This window comes from Letharia columbiana (assembly GCF_014066305.1).
Source record: "Letharia columbiana isolate WasteWater2 chromosome Unknown Sc0000017_s0, whole genome shotgun sequence".
Lineage (NCBI taxonomy): Eukaryota > Fungi > Ascomycota > Lecanoromycetes > Lecanorales > Parmeliaceae > Letharia > Letharia columbiana.
The window spans coordinates 540,322-566,909 of NW_023501057.1; the positions used below are offsets into that span (position 1 = coordinate 540,322).

A 26,588-nucleotide genomic window follows, 5' to 3' on the forward strand; every position below is an offset into this window, starting at 1 on the left:
GACTTAGCGGGTATCTGTCTGTAAATACGTTTTCAACACCGCCTGTCTCTGGACTATTTTCAAGGTCCGTTTCTGAAATGAACATTGCTTTCGCAGGAATTGGGTGGGAGTCTTTACGCTGTATGAGTAAGCTGTGGCACTAGTAAGTTATGGAAGGCATGCCTTTGAACTGAATTGTTGTGATTGGACCTGTCTCTCGAAACAATTTATCTAAATGTTCAGGCTTTTGTTTCCCTCGCGGACCTTCTGAAAGGGGTTGATGACTGCGTAACGTGCTCGCAGGAAGGAATTTTTACCGTCTCTGCTGGAGGTCGACCTTGCCGCCTTTTTCGATGACTGTCATAAAACGGCGGCAATGTCATGATCAGCATTCTGGAAAATTGTCGTCTTCCCCGTCTCCTTCCTCGTCCTCGTCCTCATCTTCTCCGTCTTGATCGTCCTCATCCTCATCTTCCTTCTCCCCTCCTTCTAAACCATAGTCATCCTGGAAGAAATCCAGTGGCTTGACCTCAGCCTCAAATCCAATCCCTCTAAAACCCTGGACGATTTCCTTTTCCATGATCGGGGCGCAAGTGACGACTAAATTAGAGGTCCTGCCTTCAAAAATGGGGAGCAGAACATTCCTCATCAAGTCTCTGAAGTCCTCACTAGTTACGTTCCTGACACGTTCTAGTATGATGGTTGGCCAGTCCTTAGGCAATCCTCTCATGACTTGCCGTACAAAGCTAATCTCAGCTGCACTTGCCATGGTTGCCTCTGCATTAGCGAAGCCCAGCACAACTGAGCTGACGGCGCTTTCCAGATCGAGAGGATCTATTACTCTCTCGCCAAGGGCGAACGATCGCATGACCTCCTTGATGGCAACGAACGCTACAAAGGCGTTGGGAGAACGGGAGATGTCTAACGATACTTGGCCAGAGCCAACGTGGTGGCGGAAGCTGACGGTGTATGCAAGACCCCTACCACGAGCGGCTGCTGACACTGGTCCTTCGATGTTGTTGAGATAGGCAGTCGCAACCATGAGTGCTGGCACGAGATGGTCGTCGTAAGAGGACGGGCCTTTGCCAACCGCGATCGCAAATGACGAATCAAGCGATGGCATTGGGATGACATATGCCGAATTACCTGGGCTTTTGCCCTGTTCACTGAGTCTTGAGAGGCGAGTGTCTAGGGGTTTGAGAGATTTGCCGTTGTCAAGTTTTGTGGTAAGAGTATTCCACGAGGCGACCGGGTGAGGGAGCTTCTCTACGTTGCCAACGACAAGAATACGCCAATTGTCTGGCTGGCAGAGTGCAGAGTTGATGTCTTTGAGTTGGTTGATGATGGCCTCGGGGTCCTTTTTGAGGAGATTTTTGACGCGTTTGAGGTAAACAGCACCCACAAGTGTATTACACGCCCTGGTGATAGACGAAGGTGCGGTGCCAACCATTAATTCAGCAGCTAATCTCATATCGTCCCCATCTCGCTTTTCATCCGGTATGTCTGCCAGGAGCCTTGATGTTATGGATTTGACTCTGTCGAGATCAAAAATAGAGGAATACATCAACTCTCTCAGCCAATGGATAGCCGTTTGATATTTTTCGACCTCGACCTGCATTCTGATTGTGACGACTTCAGGATTGCCAATAGGCTGACCTGAGTCGACAGCATAGCCTACAGTGTCCCTTTCCAGCTCCATGATGACTTGTTCAAAGCCGATTGTCTTCCCGTCGCGCAGCATCGGTGTGCTAAAAAATCCCTCCATGTAGATGGTCAGTAGCGGTCTGAGGGAGACCGGAATCGCTTCAGTACCCAGCACAAGCGTCAAGTAAACAAAATTTGACTGCACATGTTCGAAATGTAAGAAAACGGGCAGATCGCTGTCCCTGTCAATAACTTGCTGTGCTGGATTTTGGAGGGAGCCCATCTTTCGGGCCGCACCAGCTCGTGCAGTTGTCGTATTGATAAAGTGGATTGATGATGTATTTGGAACCTCAAACTGCTCGAGAACTTCTTTGGGGACCTCTTTATCATTCTCCGCCTTTGCGGCTGCAAGCCTTGCCGACAAGTCCTCAAGTCCTTCGACTCCCAGTCGCTCCTTTCGTGCCGCAATGCGAGCCTTTTCTCTGGACTCGATCTTATCAGGCAGAGCAGCCGAGGGTTTACCAATTACACTGATATGATGGGCTTCTGACATCCAGACCCTCAGCCAGTGTCTCCATTGGGAGTCTTCCCAAGTCTCCAAAGTATCGTACTCTCCCAAATTTTCGAGATCAGCCTTTAATGTTGATCCGTCACGTTTGCCGAACAGAAAGTCCTTGACAATTGGTTCAGTGAAGAATCCTCCTGAGCTCTCGGCGTAGAATTTCACTTGACGCTTTTCGCGCCGAATGCAGTCTTTCATGTACTCGAGATCAATTGGCTTCGCAGCGGTCTCCCTAAGAAGCTCATGAAACCTAGCTTCGACTTGCTCCAATTCTTCTGTAGCAACGCCAGTCAAGGTAAATTGAATGACTGTCTTGGGTCGATATTCACATTCGTAGAACACCCCACTAGCAATTTGCTCCTTCTCTACAAGCGTGTTGTCCAGGACTGAGGCAGATGAGCCGGCAAGATACCTAAGGAGAACATTCATGGCACCGCCTACAGAGTCATTATCAGCTACATTGACACGCGTATTGAACGAAGGCCGAACACTAACAAAGAAGGTTATCCGCCAAGTCAGGTCCGAAAAAGTTCATGAGTATTTCGCCTGAAGACTCGTCTGCTTCGGGGAATTCAACGTATTCGACGGTTGATTTTTCCAGCGGCAGCGTCTGCTTGGATTCTAACCAAGGCCGGCTAAAAGGTGCGCCAGGTTTGGGTATATCTTCCAATATGGTACCCTCAAAATGTTCCAGAACGTCCAACAGGTTCACATGATCGACGGCGCCCACAATGACCAAACACAAGTTCTTCGGCTGGTACATATCATGTTGAAACTCGCGGATCCGGTGTGCACTTAATGCCCGCAGAGATTCCATCATTCCAAAAGTTTCATACCTGAAGCCTACCCCCTCAGGATACAATAGTCGTTTGGACTTTCTCCACATGAGCCCGCCTTTCTGATTTTCTTCCGCCTGCATCTCGGAGTACACTACACCAGCGTCATTTCCAGAGCCATCCACATGATGTATCTCTGTATAACAGCTGGCATCTGTTAATGTGGGCGCAACGATATGTTCCAAATAAACTGGAAGTATCTGCGCAAATCCTTCCCAGCCAGCAGTGCTTAGTTCGTAGGCAGTGTGATCGGTCGCTGTGTATGCATTGGTATAGGAATACGCTCTTGTGGCAAGCTTGTCCAGCATTCCTTTGTACTGATAGCTCTTAGACCCCATGAAACATAGATGCTCGAGAGTATGAGGTGCCCCTGAATCGTCATGAATCTCTGTTGCAAGAGTGAAAAGACCGTCAACTTTGGGACCCTCTTTATCAACTATCACAATCCTCATTCCCGTTCTTGTAGACTCATACTGCGTTATAGTAGTAGGCGAATACTCCGTGCTGAATTTCTGAATCTCTTTGAAGTGCGTTGCGTTTGCTTTGTGAGGCGTAGACGTTGTTGACATGATGATTTGCAGTGTTTTGGCTGTCTCTGAGGAGATGCTTGTATGGCTCGGAGAATATCGACCATGTATCAAAGCATACCAGACTGCTAGAAGACCAAGCAAAATTGATAGGACTGTTGAGCAATATGTTACGCTTACGAGAACTGTACGCATAACATGATGCTCCGAAAATATTCTCAAGGGATTTGACCGAGGTGAAAAGGAAAGTTTACTTCGTAAAGCTTTCAAGGTGCTAGACCAAATGAAAATACAACGAAGCTGCTGCCAACAGGGGTAGCTACAAACAGATAGGTAAGCGATTCCTTTTGCTCAGAACCGTAAAAATATTGCTAGATTCAAGCAGGTCAGCTCTCCTATCCACATATTGAAACAGGGTTATGAACCTTTATGAATTGAGAAAAAGACACTGGATATAAGGATGACAGAATTAAATCATGGAATGAACGCTTTGTGAAGAGAAGTACGGCCGGGAGGATTCAGCAAAAATATGGTTGTTGCAGGCTGATCCAAACTATCTGTGCTTTCTATGGAAAAGTTGCCAAAGGAATGGTATGGAGGGTGCACCAGGAGGGAAGAAATGTCAAGATCAAACTTAACACACAGGATCTCAGCCCTACCACCGAGGCGTAACTTCGGCTTTACGACTTCCATGCGCCGTGATCACTGCTTCGACCATCTCCATGCCGTCGCGTATCACGCCTCAGCAGTATGGCCTGGCCGTGCTTGAACATGTGCAGACCGGCGCGTATCCCGAGTCTGAGGAGGTCGTGTCAGCGGATTTCCCTCCATCAGCGTTACCCGAAGTTTCGAAGCTCATAGAGCAAGCACGAGAAGATGTCAAGGTTTGGATTCACGGCTCGTTTACTAGCATTTGAGGATGATTGATAACCCTGGTCACAGGTCAGTATCAGGAAAGCCAGCCGGGACAGCGCCCCGGATATCGAAGGCTGGATTTCCCAAGCAAAGCAGCTACGTGTCGACATAGAGAAATCCCAGGAGATAGCCCGAGAGATTGTGGAACAAGCCCGGCAGGCTGAACTTTTGGAGGAGCAGGTCAACGATGCTACCAGCAAGGTAGCATTATTGAATGGCGAGGTGGCCTTCAACAAGAGCTTGGCGGCGACGTTGGAGGCTCTACAGGCAACAAAAAGGACTTTGGATCTTGTCCAAAGAGCTATACTGGCTGGCCAACTACTGTCAGCCGTGGACCTTTCGAGACAGGTGGAAGGGGAACTCGACTCAATCCCTGTGCCTCAAAGCGCCAGAGTAGCTGGCGTCGTTGGTGCCAAGGCTGCCGATCTACGAAATGATGTGGTTGAGAGGTTGATAGAGTCTTGGAAGGCATACATTTGCGTTGATTCAATTAGATCTTCAATCAAGATCTCACGTAGCCTTAATGGTAGGTCTCCTGCGTTTTCTCCTTCTGACCCTGGGCTCACTAATTTCCAGACTCTTCTACAGTGGATATTCAAACGTTGGTAGCCGCAATGACCAAGCTACAAGTATTCGACAACGTACTACTTCCGTTTTGCAGAGACTTCGAAATGCTTGTAGTAGCACCTCGTCTGCAGGTGGGAGCCGACGGTGAAGTCGGCTTCTTGGAGATTGACGGTGACGAGGTTAGCGTGTCTGGGCAATCGTCAGACTTGAGCGCTGAAGCTCTATTCTTGGACCTCGATTCAATTATTGCTTTCTTGCGCACAAGACTACCGTCTTCCGTGGTTGAACCCCTGGCTCAACATTTGATGCCACGTCTGATCTCAAGGTTGATCTCAACGTGGCTCGCCTCAGCGGTACCGGAAGACCTGGACGGAATGGATGATTTTCAAGAGACAATGTCCTTGGTCCAGAATTTCGGCAACTCTTTGGACTCATACAAATGGCCGGGCAAACGTGACTTGGGTGACTGGACTAGGAGCATACCCAATGTGTGGCTTCGAAAGCGTCAAGAGACTTCACTCAAGAAGATCCGAAATTTGCTTTCCCATGGGATTAGAACAATCGAGACGGTCGAGCGTGTGGAGACGCAAGTGCTCTCACGGCACGACCAAGTTTTCGCAAGCAACAGTGGTGGCGATGATTGGAATGCTGGATGGTCTGATGAAGAGTCTGGGTCACCCACCAAAATGCACGCACCCAGTGTTAGCAACGCAGCAGAAGGTGAGGATGAAGAGGATGTCAGCGCTTGGGGGCTTGATGACGAGAAAGAGAATGGGACCGGTCAAGGCGACCAAGAAAATTCTGCTGCTGATGTTGATGTTGATGATGAAGATGCATGGGGATGGGGGGATGAGAACGAGGGTGAAGGAAGCAAGAAGGCGCCCCAACCCTCGCAACCCAATATCAAAACGACCCAAAGAAACGGACTAGCCAGGGCACCCGAACAGGCTGCACGCGAAGTAACCCTGAAAGAGAGGTACAATATTACGTCTCTACCTAAGGAGATACTAGAAATGATTACCCAGATTGTCTCAGATGCTGAGAAGCTCGAAACGTCCGATCTCGCCCACTCGCCCATCGCCTCTGCCGCTCCAGATCTGCTCTCTCTACCAGGTCTGTTGTTAGCCATGTATCGCGCCAGCGCCTCAGCCAGCTATGCCACTCACTCGAGCGGCAGCATGTTCCTCTATAACGACAGTCTTTGGCTTGCGGAACGCCTTCAGCAGCTCGCTTCTCACCACATAACGCGGTCAGGAAAGCATATCCAAAGTCGAACGGCGCACAACCTCAACCTTGAAGCTCATGTTCTCGCCCTTGAAAGCTACGGTAAACGTGCGTACGCCAAAGAGATGGAATCTCAGCGCACCATCATCACCGACCTGCTCGACGGCGCCCAAGGCTTCGTCCACTGCACCGAACATCCCTTCAATCAGGAGTGCGACATTGCCATAGCTTCCACTGTCGACCGTCTCCGCGGCTTGCACAAGCAATGGAAAGACGTGCTTTCACACTCGGCTTTACTGCAGAGTCTGGGCTCACTGCTATCAACCGTCACGAACAAGATGGTAGTCGACATCGAGGACATGTCTGACATATCGGAGCCTGAATCTCAACAACTGGCTGGCTACTGCAATCGAATAGCCGCTCTCGAAGCCCTCTTCCTACCGATCCCCCCGCCACTCACAGATGCAACAGCTGCGGCTCAACCTCACAGCAACGAGCAAGATCCTGTTCCGCTGACGGCGCTTTACGCGCCTCACTGGCTCAAGTTCCAGTATCTGGCTAACATCTTGGAGAGCCCCCTGGTGGACATCAAGTATTTATGGACGGAGGGGGAACTCGGACTCGAATTTGACACCGAAGAATTGGTCGATCTGGTTGTGGCTTTGTTTGCGGACACCCCGCATCGGAGGGGCGCAGTGGCCGAGATCAGAGGTCGAAGGGGAGTGAGGTAGAGAACGATCGAAGGGACGAGAGCTTTTTGGGATGGTACCGAGGAACAAAATTAATATCACATGAAGGGCGGCCGGCTAAGCTTCCGATCCTAACACAAACGCAATCCTTTCGAATTCTCCAAGCCCCAGTCCCTCAATGCCATACATTGCCTTCCCCTTCCCCCCGCTCCCTCCAACCACCCAAACCCACACATCTTTCACAGCATATCCGCACCCCATGCTCCAGCTCCCCTCACCCCACCTCCCCCCCCCCCAACTCCCTCTAACCCCCGACGAGCCGCCCCGCCCCGCCATCCTCTCATCCACCACTACATCCCACCACGCACGCGCTTCAAACCCCGTGCCCGTCTCCCCCCCGCCCATCGCCGCAGTCGGCCGTCCCACACGGTGCTTCGAGCAGTGGCGCCCGGATCGTACCGGCGTCGACGGCGCTCCGACTCCGGCCCTGCTACCGCCGGGTGTCCCATCTACCGAGCAACTCCCGTCCGTGTCTTTCCGAAGTGGGGTGTCGAAATTCGTCGCGCGAGGCGGCTATCTCTGCCAACGCCGGGGGGGGTGTCGTTCGCGTTTGGTGAAGGGTCGACGTTACGTTGTGGCCGTGGTTGTCGGAGAGGTCGGTACCCGCGCGGTGCGATCCGTCGTGGACTTTGCTCGGGCGGCTTGGGCCTCGGGGTCGGTTCGGCGTTGGCTTGGCTGTCCCCGTTTGGGCGTATGGCGCTTGGGGAGCATCTGAGATGGCGGGGTTGAGCTTTTTTTTGGTAGCGGCTGGTCGAGAGTTTACGATGGAGTAGCGTGCATCAGTGGCACGGGGCCTTCTATCGGTGGACGAGGGAGACCTTGGTGGTCGCCTGAGACTGGCAGGATGAGGAAGACTGTAGTTCTGGAGAAGTAGACAGGGTCGAAAATATTCAGGTAGGAAGAAAGCAGTGCTAAAACCCTGACAAAGAAGGGTCTTACGCAAACAAGGGCGATCTGAGCGTTGGCTGGACTCATGTACCAAACACTTTTTACAAAGGGCATATTGAGATGATCGCTTTGGATGACCCGATAGGTTGAGAGTCAAATCGGCGGCATGTGGGGAAGACGGCCTCGACGCAGGGAGTGCAGGCACCGCATTAGCCACGGCGGAGACGTATCGCACCCACATACCTCCGCTTCCCCTGCACCAACCGCTCACAAGCCCAAACTCAACGGCTCCTCTCAACTCCAACCCAACCGCGAACAACACCCTCACCCCGGCCCCCACCTGCGCCACCTCGCCCGCTGGAAAAAACGCCGTCAATCCTTCCGTCGCCATCCGTCCCAACCTCTTTCACCACCGCCGTCACAATCTCCTGACTCAGCGCACCGACGACAGACTGCAGGTTCAGCGTCAGCTGTCCCGCGCGCAGGAGTATGCGCCGCCGGGGTTGCAGCTCGATGCCAAGGGGAGAGGCGGCGAGGAAGTCGCAGAAGAAGTTCTGCATCCAGATGTTGAGTCTGGTTATTTGGGACGTGAGGTGGTCGGAACTGATGATGTAGGTGAATTTGTAGAAGCGGAAGACGTGGGTTGAGGAAGGCTGGGCGCTGAAAGGGATGGTTCCTGGGGGCCGGCTTGGGACGCGCCGTTTGGAGAGGGTGTGGAATGTTTGCGGTTTCTCGACTAGAGAATTGGCGATGGTAGTGGGAAGATGGAGATGGAAGCCGGGGGTTTGAAGTAGCTGCTTGACGTTCTGATGGTCGAGGACAGCGCTCTGGGAGGAGAGTGGGTTTGCTGAGCAGGTCTGGATAGTGTATGATAAAAATAGAAGCAGACAGACCTGTAACGGCAACAGCAAGCGTAGGGAAGAGCGCATCGTTTAAACAACGTTGTTGGAGTTGAGCCAGATAGCAAAATAGAAACCTGAGGCGAGGTGTTCGAGAGCAAAAACTGGTAAGAATGGATACCGACGAGAAGACGGTAACGACAAAGAAAGATAAATCACAATTGCAGCAATCAATCGATGCATTGACGCGCATGCTAGGCGTGGTTTTGCGGGTCGATGCGAGCGGGAAAGGGATGCAGCATCTCACAATAATTTCGCGCAAATCTCCATTAACACTGTGTCATGCAGTCATGGAATGTAACATCTAGTGCATTAAGAGTCCCCTTAAGTGAAGAACCGCGAGTATCGGGAATATCACCATTGCCCTCCAGCAACGCCCATCCGGGGTAGGCATTTCCCATAGCCGCATCCTTGCCTACTGCACGAATGTTAAGGCCTTCTCAAAAGGGTGATCAACAAACTGTGGCAGAATGGCATCCTAGAATTAGTCGTTCCGCAATCTCCAAAACGTCGTAATACATTCATCATCCTCTCCGCGGCGCCTCTTACGGCCGCTACTCTCTTGGGAGCTTTCATCCCGTCCCCTCTTCCGACTCGGCTTCGATTCCGGAGAGCTTGGAAGTGGAGTCGGGTACGCTGTATTCCCGAGGTGTAGCTGTGGCGAGGCATCCCTCACTAAGAAAGCCTCGTCACGCAGCTGTTCGTGTGAATTCGGGATGGTGATTTGCTTTCCGAGCAGAGGCTGGGCTTCAATTTCAGACACGCTGGCGAGGTATTTTGGGGGCGAGTTGGTCGATTGGACATGTTGTAAGCTGGCTTGTATGAGCTTTCCAAGGTCCGCAGTCCCAAACTCGTCCTTCTCCTGGGTATTCATTGATTGGTGTAGTAGATCTGTGGAAGCGCTTTGTGTTGGAGAAAGCTTGCAGCGGCATGGGGTACCGGCACAATCACAGGGGCACGACGGTCCAGGAGAAGTTGCCGTAACGCGAAAGTGTTCCGCGAGGCTTTTGGTTGGTGACCGTGGGAACTCTTCGCTGGGCCCGTGAGACATTCCAGTACGAGACGATGGTGCCAACCCTTCGAATTCATGAAGCCGACTCAAGAACCTTGGGGGTGACATGGTCTCCCTCAGCCGTTGTAGGCTTGTAGCCAAGTCATGCAGCGTATGCTCTAGTTCAATCTTCTGCCTCTCTTCGTAACCCTGACGATCGTCCAGGAGGAAGATTCCACTTTCATTGGTGTAATAGAAAGGGGAGGCAGGAGGAGTCCAGCTTCTGCACGAATTCTTAGGGCCTCCGCATAAGTCGGGGCACTCCTCGCCAGTGAAGGAGCATGGGGAATCAGAGCCATCGTCCCAGCAGTCACTATCGGCGTCGGATGAGATTGGTGAGGCGGGTCTTGGAGGTGTGATTGTGAGTGTTCGTGGTGACACACGAATAGAGCCGCGAGTTGTTGTCATTATGTCGACCCTATGGTCTCTGTTGAGCATAGCGATGTTGCCTGATTCCAGTGGAGGAGTAGACTTGACGGTATCAGGCGTCTTTCCAGGAGCTGTAAGGGCCTGAGCTTGGTAAGGGTAGTTGTATAGATGGCTAGTAAGTCGATTATCGTACATTTCGTGATCGGCCAGTGGCGACGGGTGCTATGGCCTATCATTCGACAAGGCTTACGTATAAGGCTGGCGTGAAGGTGACTCAAGGCTCGAGGAAGCTATGGTTCGGATAGGTGAAGGAGAAGGAGAGGAGTTGGGAGCAAGAAGAAGAAGAAGAAGAAGTAGTAGTGAATGAGAGACTGAATTGAAGGATGCATGAAGATGATGATAGAAGTACAAAAGATGGAGGAAGGCAAACAGCTGATGGTAAGCGCCAGAAAAGGAATGCAATGTAAAGGCGTGGCATGGTTTGGTTCAGTACCTTATGATTTGGTTTGATCCCCCTCGTCCGTTGAGACTACTCTACTCCTGAACGAGCTGACGAAACGGGGCTGTGTTGAGGTTGTACAATATACAAAGCACTAAGAAAGGCTAGCAAATGTTTCAAAGAGAAGGGACAAACACATTTTCTGACTCTCGCATATAACAGGTTGGGCTATGATTACTATACCGGCCAGGAGAGACTGACTTTTGAACATTTTGAAGCGACTAGTTGCGAATATGAACTTTGTGTGATGCTATAAGATTTTGAAAGAGGAAGAGGTAAATGAGGATGAGGATGAGGATGGGGGTTGTCTACGAATGGCGGTACTGTAGAGTACTGTCAGATCATGCCTAATTTCCACCTGCAGCTGCAGAAATGCAGGGAGCCATCACCCGGCAAAGCACATGGTGACAGTGAAAAGCCCAGTGTCTCATGCAGCCCTCGTGCATCATTTATTTAATTGTGCGCAATCCACGTTCAAATTTTATGATGAAGTGATGACAATAATGAGGATGCGTTGGTGGTTTTTTTAACTTCCTTTTTGTTGTTTGCCCCCCCCTGCTGCTGATCATACTCTACCTTAGGGACCTACGTCTAGGTCGTCTCAGGCCCAGTCCAGTTGCACTAAGGAAGGGATTGATTTGTCTACCGCGCACCACACCATCAACGCTCTTGCATCCACACTGCGGAATACGTGATGCATGGTGGACAAGCCAGAAAGAGGACTGCAATTTCTTTCTCATTTTTGACCTATTCATGTATCAAAAGCCATCACACCTTTGGCCCCCCAGCTTACAATTCGCAAGCAGTTGCCCATTCATCCTAGCATCAGCCAATACAAGCAAGCCTGAAAAACATACGAGTCCACTCGTCGAACGCCTGGTACCTGATCCATGCTAATCCATACCAATCCGTAACATTGTGCATCTTCTCGCTTAAGCCATCATCAAGCTCCCGATGTTCCCACGTCTTCACTCCTGACTCAATGCCCTCTCTCCCCTCTCATTTCCCACTGCCTTTAGTCCAATTCTGCCACATGCCGCCGAGGAACCCGGGTGCCTTGTTCTGCTCCGCGAAACTCGCCTTGCGGGCTGCAGCTGATGCGTCCTGCGAGTTACGCTTTTGGCTGTTGAGGCCTGCGAATTTGGTCACGGAGGACTGTGGTGCGTACAGATGTCAGCATTGCTATCTGATTTCTTAGAGGCCTTGTGAATGATCATTGAAAGTAACCAAGGGCGGAGTAGAGTTGCATGGGTAGTCGAGGTCGATATTGAGGATGGGACTCCTGGGGTAAGGAGCGAGGAAGATTGACGGGGAAGTGGAACAAGAGAGCCGAGACGAAAAAAAGATTAGACGACTCACGCGTCTACGTTCAGCAGTACTAACACTACCAGCGTCACTGCCAGCATCACCGCTTTTACGCTTTGTGAATCCACCGACACTGCTGCCGATGTTGTTGCTGAAGACGCCCTTGTTGCCGGAGTTCGACATGGCTGCTTCGATGTGTATTTGAGGGAAAAAAGATCAGGTTGAGATTGATAGAGGGTAGACCAGCTTGGAATGCGGAGGTGTATTGATTTTGTAGTATGCAAGATTTTGATATAAGTGGAATTGATGGGGGGGGGGGTGGATGTGTGAGGGATAGGAGATGTGTAGGATGAACAAAATGTAAGGAAGAAGAAAGATTGTCCGGCTGCGCTTGCTCTTTCTCTACCTTACCTACCTTACTCACACGCTCGCACCACGCCGAGTAAGGGCAAATAGCTTCAATTGTTTGCCCAAGATTTGGTGCACTAGGCGTCCAGGTAGTGAGGTCATGATAGCGCGTCGAGATCTCAAAGCCCAGTGACTGGCCGGTGGCCTTCTAACAAACAGCCCCACCCCCGCCCCCACCATCCCCCACCATTAGGGGTTTCTGCCCTAACAATTACCCCGCAATCGAACGATCACGAGATCACGAGAACAGAAGAACAGGCTCCCTCCCAGTCGTAGCTCTAATAAGAATGATAGGTATACTGAGACACTCCACTCTATTGATAGGAAAAGATGTTCAAACATAAAGGCCGTCTCAAGCAACACACAAGCAGCCTCCATTAAGTCATCCCGTCATACTCATCCCCTTTTTCACGATTTCACTATCTTGCACACAAGATCTTGCCCATCCACCGAGTCTCCCTCCTTCACCTTCAGCTCTGCAATCTTCCCAGAGTGTGGAGCACTGATGACCATTTCCTGTCCGTTTTGTTAGCGAGAGTTTTTGGATAACTCAAGTGACAATAATTTGGGGCAACATACCATCTTCATAGCACTCAGAACAGCAACCGGATCTCCCTTCTTCACCTCTCCTCCATCATGCACCCGGACTTCAACCACCACACCAGACATGGGTGCCCCAACTTGACTGCTGTCGTTGCTGTCCGCCTTCGGCCTGCTCAGGTTCTCTACCCCAGCCTTCTTGTCCTCGACAGTGACCTGTCTGACCTCTCCGTTCATCTCATAGAAGACCTCACGCTGACCAGTCTGCTCCGAAAGTGGGCCGATAGCCAGCAGCTTCAGGATGAGCACCTTACCCTTCTCCAGCTCTACGTGGAACTCCTCACCCACCTCGGGCTTGCTAAGGAAGAACCGAGTAGGCAGTACGCTCAAATCTCCGTACTTGCTAACAAACTTCCTGTACTCTTCGAATACCTTGGGATACATGGCGTAGCTTGCAACATCGCATTCAGAAGCACTGCCGAACTTGGAGTTGATGTCCTTCTTGATTTTTGCAAGGTCCATCGGTTCGAGGGTCAGTCCAGGCCGCTTGTCAAGCTTTTGTCGGCCGCGAAGAGCGTCGGACCGCAGAGGTTCTGGGAAGCCACCGTATGGCTGACCCATTAATCCTTCGAAGAACTCCAGTACCGACCCAGGAAAGTCGAGCTCTTTGGCCTTCCTCTTGACGTCTTCTTCGCCAAGCTTGTTGGACACCATGAATTGAGCCAGGTCACCAACGACCTTCGAAGTCGGCGTCACCTTGACAATGTCGCCGAGAAGGTCGTTGGCTTGCTCATAGGCCTTCTTCGTCTCGGCCCACTGTGCGCCAAGGCCCAGTTGAGAGGCTTGGAAAATCAAATTGGTCAGCTGGCCACCTGGTATCTCATGTTCGTAGACTTCTGGATCGGGTCCGGTCAGACCAGCCTCGAAGGGTGAGTAGAGCAAACGAAGCTGGGCCCAGTAGGTGTCTATCGCTCGGACGTGATGGCCGTTTAGCCCTGGCTCCAGTCCAGTCCCCTCAAGAGATGCAAGTAAGGCACCAACACTGGGCTGAGAAGTCATGCCCGACATGCTGTCAGTGGCTGTATCCACGGCGTCTGCACCAGCATTTGCACAGGCAACGTAGGTTGCTACTCCTGTACCCGCCGAGTCATGTGTGTGGACATGGATTGGTATATCCGGATACTTCTTCCTGATTGATCCAATAAGCATTGTCGCGGCTTTTGGCTTCAGTACACCCGCCATGTCCTTGATGCCGATGATGTGAGTGCCAATCTTCACTATCTTTTCGATCAAGCCCATGTAGTACTCCAGATTGTACTTCTTGTGAGGATTGAGCATGTCACCGCTGTAGCAGACGGTGGCCTCCACCACGCCTCCAGCTTTCTGGACGGCCTTGATGCCTACCTCCAATTGATCGATGTCATTAAGAGCATCGAAGATTCGAAAGATATCCACACCGTATCGCTTCGCCTGCTCGCAGAAATGATAGATTGCGTTGTCTGGTAGCGATGAGTAAGCCACACCGTTAGCGCCTCGGAGCAGCATCTGGAAGGGGATGTTGGGAATAGCTCTCCTCATCTTCCGTAAACGATCCCAGGGGTCTTCGTAGAGGAAACGCATGGCCACGTCGAAAGTAGCTCCACCCCAGCATTCCAGACTGTATGCGTTGCTATAAGCATGACTTGTCTCCTTCGAGATGTTCAATAGATCCACTGTGCGGACCCTAGTAGCAAGCAGTGACTGATGCGCATCACGCCATGTCGTATCCATGATAAGGCATCCTTTGTTTTCCCGCACTGCTTTCGCATATGCAGCGGGACCTTCCTTGTCAATGATGTATTTCCAACCTTTGGTACAAGGTTCAGACATATCGATAAGTTTCCCATTATCGTCGTGGAGCTCGGGCATGATGATATCGCCCTTGAGCTTCGGCTCACCAATTTGGCCTTTGATGCTACTACCATTGACGGCCACATCTCCAAGGTAGCTCAGCAGCTTCTGTGCTCTGTTTTGACTTCCCACAAGTCTAAACAGCTCTGGTGTGTCGTCAATGAAGGTAGTCCAGCAAGTACCATCGATAAACGTTGGATGGGTAAGCAACGATCCGAGGAAAGGGATGTTGGTTTTTACTCCACGGATTCGGAATTCGACTAGAGCACGAAGCATCTTCCTCCGCACGATTTCATAGGTCGAGGCGAGGCATGTGCACTTGACCAACATAGAATCATAATGAGGGGTAATGATTGCACCAGCAAATCCATTGCCACCATCCAGACGCACACCGTTGCCGCCAGCGGATCGATAGACCTCGATCTTACCAGTATCCGGAGAGAAACCATTTGCGGGATCCTCAGTAGTAATTCGGCACTGGATAGCAAACCCACGAGTTGAGATGCGATCCTGCGTCAGGCCCAGCTGTTCTAATGATGCACCTGCAGCTATCTGGATCTGTGCTGCAACAATATCGATGCCGGTGATCTCCTCTGTAATGGTGTGCTCGACTTGAATACGTGGATTGATTTCGATGAAGTAATACCTTTGCTGCTGGTCCACGAGAAACTCTGCAGTGCCTGCATTGCGGTAGTTGACTGACTTGGCCAACTTGACAGCGTCCGACAAGATCTTATCTCGGACCTCAGTAGGCAGATCCTTTGCCGGAGCCAACTCTACGACTTTCTGGTGGCGTCTCTGGACACTGCAGTCTCTCTCGAACAGGTGCACCACGTTTCCTGTGTTGTCTCCCAGGAGCTGGACCTCGATGTGCTTCGGCCGGTCCAAGAATCTCTCCACGAACACCGTTCCGTTACCAAAAGCAGATTTTGCCTCGGAAGTAGCTCGCTCAAAAGAGTCTTTCAGGGATGCTTGCTCTCGTACGACTCTCATACCTCGTCCACCACCTCCAAATGCTGCCTTGATGATGATGGGAAACCCGTACTCGTCTGTGAAAGACTTGACGTCTTCGAATTTCTCAACAGGGCCATCGGTTCCGGGCACAACGGGTACATTGCATTTCATGGCGAGTGTTCGGGCAGAGACTTTGTCTCCCAAGGAGTCAATGGTTTCAGCGGTGGGCCCAACAAAGATCAAACCTGCCGCCTCGACAGCTCTTGCGAAACCCGCGTTCTCAGAGAGAAATCCGTAGCCAGGGTGGATCAAATTGACCCCATGCTGCTTTGCAATCTTGATGATCTCGTCACCTGCCAAGTATGCGCCCACAGGAGTGTATTGCCCTCTTTTCCCAATTACGTAGGCTTCGTCGGCTTTCTGCCTATGCATGCTAAGACGGTCTTCATAGCTGAAGACAGCTACCGTCTGTAGCGAGAGCTCGTGGGCAGTTCGGAAAATCCGTATAGGGATTTCGCCCCTGTTGGCAACTACATCAATCACCCCACGTTAGCAAAGGTAGCATCCCACGGTGCGACAGACGCGGGATGCGGGGGTTCTGGACGCACCCAAGATCTTCTTCAATTCCATGATTGTCGAATTCGCTCGCAGCCTCTGATGCACGGTATGATCCTTGCCGGAGTGACCGGCATCGAAAAATTCAGCATACTTGTCGTTGTCGTTGTGTGCCATAATGAGAGGAAATGTAGAGGTCCCGCTGCAGAGCGGAGGAGCGGAAAGGTTGAAGGTGGGCCAATTGATGGCGTGGGCGAGGGATGTAAACGGGCGAAGCTGTAGGAGGTTTAGGAAAAGCAATGTTGTCAAGACGAAAGGTTCTCAGGTGATAAGAGGAGAGTGTGTTGGAGGATGGGAAATATGACGGATGGTTCGCCGAGAACGATTTGGCCGAAAACCGATAAGGACAGTGGTGACTGGCCAATTTACGGTTTGCTTTTTCCACTCCACCACTCTCCCCTGAAATGTCCGCCTACATATTTCGCACATTTTGACAGGCTTTACAAATTTCGCAAAGTCCGTCTGAAGAGCGAAAGCAGATAGACCGGGCAAAGGTACGACACTGTTACTAAGCTTTCTCCGACTGCTGGTCAAGGAAGAGCACAACAATACGGGTAACGGTACAGAATTTCGATGATTTTGCTCTGCTCATTTAAGTTCCTATCTATTAAGTACACGTTGGAAGCTTGCTAAAACTCTTGAACGCTTGCATAGAACACGTCCGAGCTGTCGTAGGTTCCTGCTAATCATCACCAATTGCTTTGTATGTTCACGTCGAAAAGCACCACCACGAGAATACGCCTCGACGACGGAGTAAGTGGTGCAACCCTGTTGAGAACTACTCGGCAACTTTTGTCAACTAAATCCCGTAACGCCGTCGAGGGATCTAGAAGGCTCGGTAGCCGGTGGGCTGAGGAGTTATGCCATTGGTCTGAGAGTAAGGTGCTGGCATGGGACTGCTTCCTTGCGTCAGCATTAGTCTCGATCCTCCCAGGATGGGCGTGCTGTCCTCTTCTTTCTGCTCTTTTGCTTCGCGAGCCTTGCGCTCTTCGTTATCTTTCTTGAGTCCCTCAATCGTAGATGCCTGCTGGCTCATGTAATTGATCATGAAAGGCATGCTGAAGTCTGTAAGACCGTGACGCCAGGACAGCTCCATCACGACGTTGAGGCGAATGAGATCGTAACAAGCGTAGAGCATGCCAACGTAGCATTCTCGGCTGCCAATATCAACAAACTATGTTGTGTCAGTAAGTGCCTTTAAAAAATACTTTTGGAGTCGGAGGACACTTACGTAACGAAGCAAGTCTTCCACGACATCACTCTTGCTAGAGAGCGCCGCCGTCTCAATCGCGTCCTTGTACAATTTGTCTTGCTTGGATAAACCTATCGATTTCTCCCATCTCTTATTTTTGCGGTAGATGTTGGCAGCGATTTGCCGGAAGAAGACAAGTTCATGTTTCTCAAGCCGTGATGCAAGATCTGCCCAATCGTAATTGTCGTAGTTCTCAACTGAATCACGCAACGTCTTGTAATCTTCCTCTTCGATAAGCAGATCATTAATGGCATCATTGACAGTCCTCTTGTTTTGGCTTTGAACGTTAAGCAAGAACGGCTTGATGAGGGGGTGGTCATCAGTCTTCTTGAACATTTTCACTACCCGGTTGACTTCAATACGAGGAGTCAGGGCTTGAAGTAGGTCCGTAAGTAATGTTGGTTGCTGTTCACGGTAGAAATTGAGAGCGCGATAGTAGATCTCGAGGTTGGCGACTTTGGCGATGATGTCTTTGAAGGAATGGTGTTCCCAGGCATTGGAAGAGCGCTCTATCATCGCCAGGGCAGCATTGTCCCATTCGTCATCGTGACAATAGAGGAAGATCAGTTCAGGCCATAGGTGTGCTTCCTCACAAGCGCGGATCATCCCAGGCATGTTAATACGGGCCCAGAACAGCTTGAGATGCTCCATCACCCGATCAGGATGATACTTGGACAGCACAACGCCAAGGCTCGTAAACATGGCCTTATGCGCACGTTCAAGACCCAGCCCGGCCTCGAGCAGCGATATGAGCTCGTCGAAATAGCCGTTGCGCTCATATTGTTTAATCAAGTTCGGAAGCTCTTCGGCATGAACAATCAAATTGAGACCACAGATCTGAGCCAGTCGGAACTCCTTCTTTGCGACGCAGGCCTCGTTGACCTGCTTCCAAACTTTGACGCTATTTGCCTTCCGCGCACATTCGACGGCTGCTTGATAGTCTTCCAGATGCACAAGCGTTGTTGCAAGTTTCGCCCAATTCGAGATACTAGTGAAGAAGATCTTCGCAGCCGGGTGGTAGCCTTCTTCGTAAGCCTTGTCGCCTGAAGCTTCGACATCCGCAACGTTGGAAGAGTGCAAGAAGTCCTCAAGCTCGCTTAGCTGGTCCAGTCGAGCGTAGCAGAAAGCAAGAGCGGTGTCGATCGCTGGCTCTCGCTGAGTCTTTCGTGCCATACGCAGATACTTGACCAATTCTTCGTCTTTTCCAGCGTGAGTAGCAATATCAATCACTTCATTGTGATTGCTTGGATCCTCTGCACGGATGTAGGACTCAATCGCATCACCAATACGGAGACCATCTAGTTGAGCTTTGGCAACCTTGCTCCAGACTTCGGGCATTTCGACGCGCTCGGCATACTCTTGGGCACGGTCAATGCTGACAATGTGCTCAACCAGCACGGTTGTTGCTGCGGCATGGTTCTCCCCCTTCTTGTAGATTTCGAATGCCTCCTCTAGCAGGCCAACCGATATGCACATGTTGGCTATCTCTTCTGCATTGTAAGCCGAGAGTTGATGTATGTACTCCATCAGACGGCCCTTGTCAGCTTTGGCGGCTGTGAGCATGAGCAGATTTTGAAGGCTGCCGTTGTCGCTGAATGGAGACGGTTCAAGGATGATTTTCTCGAGAAGCTCAATGAGCTCGGCGGGTAAATCGGCATCCAGGAATGCTTTGACAGCTACAGAGACTTTCTCGGGTTCAGTAGACTCAGGGACTGCGGTCGAAATAACCTGATCAACCAGCGAACGTCGGTGGATGTTATTGCCGTTAAGAACGAAAGCCCAGATCTCGGGATCAGCTCGCTCGAGGAGATACCGAGCTTGTGCCTTGTACATCGAATTTTCGTTGGTAACGTTGATGAGTTCGAGGTCGTTCTGGCCTTTCCGGTATGCAATGTATGCGAGGTTGGGGTCTCGCTTCTCACAGTATTTACCAACAGTCAACGGGTCGTACATATCGTTCTCTTTGAGGAACTTCTCGGGGTTGTTGTTGCTGTCGATGTAAATCTTCGCCAGTGCGTTGTAGACAGCTTGCTGCTGGTTCCCACTGGCGAGTGTAGCTTCGAGGAATGGTAGAAGCAGCTTGAGGCGGTTCCGTGATTCGACTTCGGAAACGAGATCGTTAATCGGAATAGAGGCAGGATCGACGGATTGGAGAAGATTCTTGATAATTGATTCATCGCAATCAACATCAAGGAGTCCACCGATGACAAACGGTGTTCTTGCAGGATTGACGCGCTGAACGTAAACCTCGATCGACTTGAATTGCTGGTTCTGGTAGAGGTAAAGAACCAAGTCATGTATGAAGTTGAAGCGGTCGCAGACGATAATTAGTGGCAATTGCTCCGTCAATTTGGCTTCTTTCAGGAAATTCTTTACCTTTTCCGGGTTGTAAAAGTTGTTATCTCGGCAAATCCGCTCGACTTCTGTAGTCTGCTTCATCGCAGTGGCAGCCTCAATGTATTTGAAAACGACCTCCGGATCTTCGCTCAGGTTCACGATGCTACCCAGATAGTAATACAGGCCCTCAGCTGTTCGATACCTCTCGAACAGGTCGATCAAACGGTGTGGTCCCAATGAATCAGAGTACTTGGTCGCAATTTGGTAGACGGCATGAAGGTTCTGACGAATATTGGCCTTGAGCATTTCATTCAAGCAGTCCAGTGACTGATCAACAGACAATCGTCCAAAGTAGTCGACTAGCCACCCTTCGGGATTATTGAGCTTGTCGGTACGAACGATGTTCCTCTTGATCACGGCTGGATCTTCGGTATTCTCTAGGACTCGCTGGTAGAGCTGAGCATTCTCACAAAGCTGGGCAATCCGGGCCTTGTCATAGTAGGAGAACATTTGATTGCCAAGTATGGCGTCGGCAACTTGGGGTGCATTGATTAGATTCATTTCCAACAAGCGTGTCTGCAGTTGACCTTGCTCGGGCCGGTTGTCTTTGAGCGCATCTAGAAGGAATGCCGTAGCTGGCTGAACCAGGTTTTGAGATTGGAAGACATCAACAACTCGCTCGATATCTACCAGTGGTCCGTTCTCGTCATTTGCAAGCGCGATGGCAAATTCAGCACCTTTGTCAGGATTTGTTTGTACGATGTTTCGGATCAGCATAGCAAAATCCGGCTGATATCCAGTCTTCTTGACGAAGGGGAGGATCTGGTCAATTTGCCCTGTCATTGCGAGTGCTGCAATGACTTTGTGTGGCACGTTGGCCCGCGAGTAGATCTGCAACGCAAGCGCAGGGTCATATGGTTGGGCAGCATCTCCCAATTCTTCCGAGCACTCCAATTTGTTTTCATTCAACCACTTCTCTATCAAGTGCTTTCGATTTTGTTGAAGCACAAGTCGACCGAGCTCAAGACTCTCTGCTCTATTGAGTGGTCCCTTGTCCAGTAAAGTACCAAAGTATTGTAGATGAGGAGTCAATCCACCCCCCCTGTGAAGGTAAGCCTTGAAACCTCGCAGTCGTTTGGGGCGTCCTCAAGAATCCCCGAGGAGAATTAGCAGCAATCTTGGCGGCATCCGTATATTGACCGGAAGCCATGAGGTTCTCGAACTGATGAGCGTACAGATTATCGGCTCCTGGTAGTCCAGCTCGTGAAGCAAGCTTAAGTGCGAGGGCGCCGTTTGCAGGATTTTGCAGTAGATATGGGATGATGGTATTCTCATCTACGCTAACGGAGAGGACTTGGCCTTTGCGGTTGACCCCCACAATGCCAGAAGAGTCAGAATCTGGGGCCGTCGTAAAGATTGTCTCGCTTGAGATACGGTTCATGAAGATGCAAGCGGCGGTCTCCAAGTCGTATAGGTGGATGAAGCCATATTTTGTCACCATATAGATGACGCTGTATTTCTGAGACACCTGCATGGCCACGGGAAAATCATTGACCGCTTCAGGAGGAAAGTACACGTCGACAGCTTTTTTCGCGAAAGGAGGGTTTGACGCCTGGTGGTCAATCTCCACAACGTGTAGCTTTGCTGACGCCGCAGATCGGACTGCGAAAGTGAAGACTCTTGTGTCTGCCGGGGCCCCTTCTAATCGAACGGTCCCGAAGGCTGCGGCATGAGCCTCAATTGCCTGGCTGATACCACGCTCTCTTGAGTATAATTGCATCTGACCAACAACACGACCTTGTTGTTGGGTGATTCCTACAACAGCCATCCATTTTTCGTCCTCGTTCACACGGTAGTTGATGATTTGACAGCCCTGTGAAATCAGTGTCAGGGGTGCCCTGTAGAAGATATAGTAGCACTCACAGAAAGATTTGCGTTCCGGTCGAACATTTTCTGTGGGGTAGAAGACGGTTGTTCGAAGACATTCCAGTGATACACCGAGTTCTCCGTTACTAGCCCCAAGCTATCCGGGCTGTACCATTTCCAGTATATCACGTCTTCCAGCATTGTGTTGGAATTGACTTTAATCTTCTGTCCGAGATCGAAGATCTGTAGGGTTCGCTGCTGCGCTTTGAGGGCAATGACCTGCTTGTACCAATGCATGATGGCACTGTCGGCCTTGATCGGCCTCTTGATGATTTCATTGTTATTTTTGAGGTTGACTATGATCACCTCAGGGTTGGCGCCTTCCGGAATGGCCTGGCGGACGCAGATGTAGTGGTCGGACTCTAGTGTCTGCTCACAGTCAGAGTCTACGACCACGCTTGCGAGGCTGTGGCACTCACACAAGAATTGAAGCCTATGGATTTTTGCTTTTCTAATGTCAGTATGACCTTGCGGAGGATGGAATATGAGTTATAGCTTCGACGGACGTACGTCAATCTCTGTATGCGTCAACTGTACAAAAGGACCTGTTAGCTGGTACCCCCCAATCTGCCCAGATATAGCCGGCCATGAGACTCACCTGAAGTAGCTCAGTAAAGCGTATAGGCAGGGCGTTGGCCGCCATGATTGAGGTGTTGCACAGTGCTCATCCACCAACTCCGCGCTTGCCGGACTCTGAGGAGCCAGGAAATAGCTGACTGGTAGGCTCAAAATGAATGACTAGACGTTGAAGAGCGCCCTCAATATGAGTGTGAAGAAAAGGAAGGGGAAGAAATTAGATGTGGTGATGTTGTTGACTTCCATGCCGGAAAGCTCCTGAATCTTTAGCTGCCTCGTGCCAAGATTTTTAAGGCTGGGACGCTGGGTGTAAATCACCGATCCTTCAGAGTTTCCGCGCGCAGCCTCCAACTATTTTCACCTCTGGAACACGCATCAGGAACATCTGAGACCGGAGCCTGTATTGTCCTTGAAGTTACTGGCATTGGATTGCACTGGTACAGAATAGGTACTTGGAGAACGCACCAATATCTGGCACAAATATTGAACCCGATTTAGAACTCCATATCAATCCATGGCGTCCTGTTTTCAATCTATCTTTACAAATTGCAGTTTCAGGAGTCTATACCGAGTACTTTCTATGAGATCTTTCGACCACACTCTCTCACATGACGATTATTGTCTTATCTACAACTATTTTATCCCATACATAATCATGGCAGCATCTTGGCACAATCACTGTACAACGCCACTACTGCGGGCTTGCTGGGACGTGGATGTGCCATCGACTTACATTGTGACCACCGAGGATGTAGCGCTGCCGGTAGAATGGCAAGATGCTATGATCGAATCTGTCCGGGAATGATACCTGGCTCCCTAGGGAGGTCACTGCGACATATCGCCAGTAGCCATGCACCATTTCGGAGAAGTAAACTTGACCTGCATCATTGATGGGCTTTTTGGCATTTTGAAGAATATTCACCTAGAAGTATTCGTTATATTGTGGTGACTCCTCTGGCAGAGTTGTTGAGAGTTTTTGTCGTTCAAGGGACTTCAGGTGATGATTATATTAGCGATCTTTCAAAGTCTCCGTAAGACCATCCTTCTCAGGGCGGGAGACTTGCGGTGTCTCACTTCCATGTCACAGTGAAGTAGTCGTAGCCCATCCGGAAATTTCTCCATTCGATGGACGGTAATTTAGGGATGCGGATGTGTCATATGACACGTGACGTCAGGTCAGACCTACTCGGTCATTTGACAGTCATATATAGCCAAATGACCGCACTGCAAAAGGTTGTAGTAAGGTAAAGCGTGAGATTCGAGGGAAACGGTAGGACTCAGAGGTTATTAGGGCTGAAATCCAGTATCACCAGTGATACCATACCAAGCTAGGGATTAATAACGCCAAGCCTCTATTTACTACGCCCGACTTTGTTAGCCTTATATCTTTCACGGTTAGACACCTACTGTATACGGTTAGCGCTGTCATTTGTCAGGTCAACGGCCTGTCACCGTATGACCGTCCTACTGTCATAGGGGTCAAATGTCGTCTTCGCATCCTAGACGGTATTGATAAAATACGGTACACTCACACTAGTCACTAGCAGTAAAATGAAACTAACATGAATTTCTGCAGCCGAGCAACAGATCTTTTTTCTACATGAACAACGCAAAAATGAACATTCTTCATAAAAGCATTCCGATGAGACGGCTGCGTATGCGACCTCCATGAAATCAGGGAACCGTCAAATAGAATGGAGAACGAAAGCACAAGGGCCGGTCTTGGGTGCGGCGCTCTTTTCCCGCGCTTTGGGGAGGGCCGCAATGACTGGCTGTACATTCTCACGCATGTCCATATCCTCTTATCTACTTCACATTGTGGCTGTAGTCGAGATTTCTATTGAGTGAAGTACATTTCTCAAGCGTGTCGAAGTTACGGATATAAGTGCTATGTCGAGACACTTGGTCTCCTACTACCAGCCAATCTCCTCCCAATATTCCCAAAACATACACTACTGCAAAAGAGCACGCTCGCAATCCAAATCCCAACACCAATGCTCTCGTTACTGATGAGACCGTCATAAGCCGCGCTATCGTGAGTCGTGTTCATTACACCTGCTCGTGGTGATGAAGCCGCTGGTGAGGGTACTATCTCCGGGTTGACTCCAAAAGCAATGGCTGTCCCCGCAAGGCCGACAAGCATGGAGAGAAGGAAGCCAGGTTTCGAACGGTCGACCAGGTACCAAAGTACGGGATTGACGAGTGCTAAGGTGAGAGATACCTGTGATGTCGACTGCCAGGGGAGCCTGCGCTGTATCATCTGTTAGCTTCATATTATACATTTAATGATTTGATGCCACTGCTTACAATTGCAAACGCAATTCCAATGAAGGCCCCTACGCTCCTAACAACAGGATTCCAGTCCGCCCCCAAGCCACTCCCCGACTTCGACCCAGGTCTCGGGTCCTGATCTTCACTAACATCTGCAGGCCTCGAATCTTGTGCTTCCGAAGCAAAGACTTCCTTGTCCCTCCCCAAGACCTCTTCCCAGAATACATCGATCCACGGCAGCAGTCCGCCGAGGAGAACGCCGACAACGCCCCAAGCCATCAAGTATGCCCATGATGATTGCTCAATACCTTCCAGCTGCACAGGTGCCACCTGCTGATGGTCGTGTAGATGTGATACTATGACTCCGTACGCCACGCCGAAAGAGAAAAGCAAGATTGTCCGTAAGCCTAAAGGTAGAATGTATTCCAAGAAGCTCTGATGGGGTTGATGAGAATGTGATCTTCGTGGTTGCGGACGCTTGTAGGCACCAATAACCGGTGGTTTTTGGTCGTCGATGCTATGCCGAGGTGTCTGGCTACCATTTCCCCATGGTTGATCACGACTTGTCTCGAAACCGGGGCCGGAAGGTGTGTATATACCGAAAAGAGTGGAGGAGGTGAGGTTGAGAATGGACCGGTTTCGATTGTTAGATATCTCCCTCTGCATTGATTCCGCCTCCATCCGAGAGGAATCACTGGTCTGCCGGGAATAATCTCGAGAGGGCGTCGTTGGAGAGGAAGGAGAGGAATTGGTGGAGGTGGGAGTGAGGTCGTAGTGCCTTCGCGGCTGAGGATGGAGCAAAGTTGTAACGTCTTCTGTCATGGTGGGTTATTTGGCCACAACAACCGAAATCCTTCTCAAATTGCTTCTTTCACTCTCCCGTCACGGCCCACATTGGCCCGAGAGAGATGGATTGAGTTGCTGATCCTCGCGGCATCCGGCTTTAACCAGCTCACGTTTGTATTTTGCAATCCTAACGAGATAGATGGTACATGTGATATAAGCCAAGATATGTTTGATGGGTTGAAATGGACTATGTTGGAAGAGGAAGGAAATCACAAGTGGTGCAAGAGTGAATATCGCTGCAGCCTCGGTCCGAAGCTAAACACGAAAAGCGGGCCTCCGGGAGTGTAAATTATAGTCTTGCGCTAGAATAAAACTTAGTGTGATAGGGCTGTCCGCTGGATGTACACTTGCAGCGACCATTACCTTCAGCTCGGTTTGAGCAAGGCAACACAGTAGCCATCATGCTGTGTCTTCGTGCCCTTCGATTCCTCGCCCGCTCAAACCTCCCCCGCGCCCGACCCTCCACAAAACCAAAGTCATCGCGACGGTAACGCCCCATATATGTCACCATCGAAAACCCTTCTGACAGACTACCAGAGCCTTCAGCATACTCTCCTCAATCCGTCCTTCCATGCTCCGTCGAGACGCGTCAGCTCCATCGCCATCATCGTCACCGCAATCCGACCCTACTCAGCCTGCCCTCGACCTCCTCCCCCGCATCTCCACTCATCCCTCCCTCGCCTCAGTACAGGTGCGCAATGGACCTCGAGATACATATAATCCAAGTCATAGGGTGCGGAAGAGGCGGGCTGGATTTCTGGCAAGACTTAAGACGAGGAAAGGAAGGATGGTGTTGAAGAGGAGGCAATTAAAGGGCAGGAGTACCCTGAGTCATTGAGATGGTGAGAAGGGGCACTTGAGAGGGCCAAGGCAAGACTAAAAGAGAAGATTCGAGCAGTCGCGTCCACGGAGTATGACGCACGAGAGATGACAGAGATAGCGGCTGGTGCCCGGAGAGG

The 26,588-nt window shown here is 50.6% G+C and overlaps 9 protein-coding genes across 9 annotated transcripts; 1 reads left to right on the plus strand and 8 right to left on the minus strand.

Moving 5' to 3' along the window:
* Positions 1-364: 364 nt before the first annotated feature.
* On the minus strand, positions 365-3,590 carry HO173_006023 (uncharacterized protein; the record flags this gene model as incomplete). Its single annotated transcript, XM_037307935.1, has 2 exons — positions 365-2,622; positions 2,681-3,590. 2 exons carry the CDS (start codon positions 3,588-3,590, stop codon positions 365-367), a joined length of 3,168 nt encoding a protein of 1,055 aa, XP_037165195.1.
* Positions 3,591-4,270: 680 nt separating this feature from the next.
* HO173_006024 (uncharacterized protein) lies at positions 4,271-6,985 on the plus strand (the record flags this gene model as incomplete). Its single annotated transcript, XM_037307936.1, has 3 exons — positions 4,271-4,432; positions 4,491-4,989; positions 5,040-6,985. The coding sequence occupies 3 exons, from the start codon at positions 4,271-4,273 to the stop codon at positions 6,983-6,985; spliced, it is 2,607 nt and encodes an 868-aa protein (XP_037165196.1).
* A 448-nt stretch (positions 6,986-7,433) lies between these two features.
* On the minus strand, positions 7,434-8,005 carry HO173_006025 (uncharacterized protein; the record flags this gene model as incomplete). The annotated part of the gene is made up of 2 exons (XM_037307937.1): positions 7,434-7,865; positions 7,943-8,005. 2 exons carry the CDS (start codon positions 8,003-8,005, stop codon positions 7,434-7,436), a joined length of 495 nt encoding a protein of 164 aa, XP_037165197.1.
* A 167-nt stretch (positions 8,006-8,172) lies between these two features.
* On the minus strand, positions 8,173-10,920 carry HO173_006026 (uncharacterized protein; the record flags this gene model as incomplete). The annotated part of the gene is made up of 4 exons (XM_037307938.1): positions 8,173-8,748; positions 9,093-9,208; positions 9,340-10,432; positions 10,888-10,920. The coding sequence occupies 4 exons, from the start codon at positions 10,918-10,920 to the stop codon at positions 8,173-8,175; spliced, it is 1,818 nt and encodes a 605-aa protein (XP_037165198.1).
* A 788-nt stretch (positions 10,921-11,708) lies between these two features.
* HO173_006027 (uncharacterized protein) lies at positions 11,709-12,197 on the minus strand (the record flags this gene model as incomplete). Its single annotated transcript, XM_037307939.1, has 2 exons — positions 11,709-11,864; positions 12,069-12,197. 2 exons carry the CDS (start codon positions 12,195-12,197, stop codon positions 11,709-11,711), a joined length of 285 nt encoding a protein of 94 aa, XP_037165199.1.
* A 633-nt stretch (positions 12,198-12,830) lies between these two features.
* On the minus strand, positions 12,831-16,538 carry HO173_006028 (uncharacterized protein; the record flags this gene model as incomplete). Its single annotated transcript, XM_037307940.1, has 3 exons — positions 12,831-12,938; positions 13,002-16,336; positions 16,415-16,538. The coding sequence occupies 3 exons, from the start codon at positions 16,536-16,538 to the stop codon at positions 12,831-12,833; spliced, it is 3,567 nt and encodes a 1,188-aa protein (XP_037165200.1).
* A 709-nt stretch (positions 16,539-17,247) lies between these two features.
* Positions 17,248-20,853, minus strand: HO173_006029 (uncharacterized protein; the record flags this gene model as incomplete). Its single annotated transcript, XM_037307941.1, has 2 exons — positions 17,248-17,595; positions 17,653-20,853. The coding sequence occupies 2 exons, from the start codon at positions 20,851-20,853 to the stop codon at positions 17,248-17,250; spliced, it is 3,549 nt and encodes a 1,182-aa protein (XP_037165201.1).
* A 193-nt stretch (positions 20,854-21,046) lies between these two features.
* HO173_006030 (uncharacterized protein) lies at positions 21,047-22,579 on the minus strand (the record flags this gene model as incomplete). Its single annotated transcript, XM_037307942.1, has 5 exons — positions 21,047-21,883; positions 21,934-22,305; positions 22,356-22,382; positions 22,447-22,467; positions 22,535-22,579. 5 exons carry the CDS (start codon positions 22,577-22,579, stop codon positions 21,047-21,049), a joined length of 1,302 nt encoding a protein of 433 aa, XP_037165202.1.
* Positions 22,580-24,400: 1,821 nt separating this feature from the next.
* Positions 24,401-25,605, minus strand: HO173_006031 (uncharacterized protein; the record flags this gene model as incomplete). The annotated part of the gene is made up of 2 exons (XM_037307943.1): positions 24,401-24,763; positions 24,820-25,605. The coding sequence occupies 2 exons, from the start codon at positions 25,603-25,605 to the stop codon at positions 24,401-24,403; spliced, it is 1,149 nt and encodes a 382-aa protein (XP_037165203.1).
* Between the last annotated feature and the right edge of the window lie 983 nt (positions 25,606-26,588).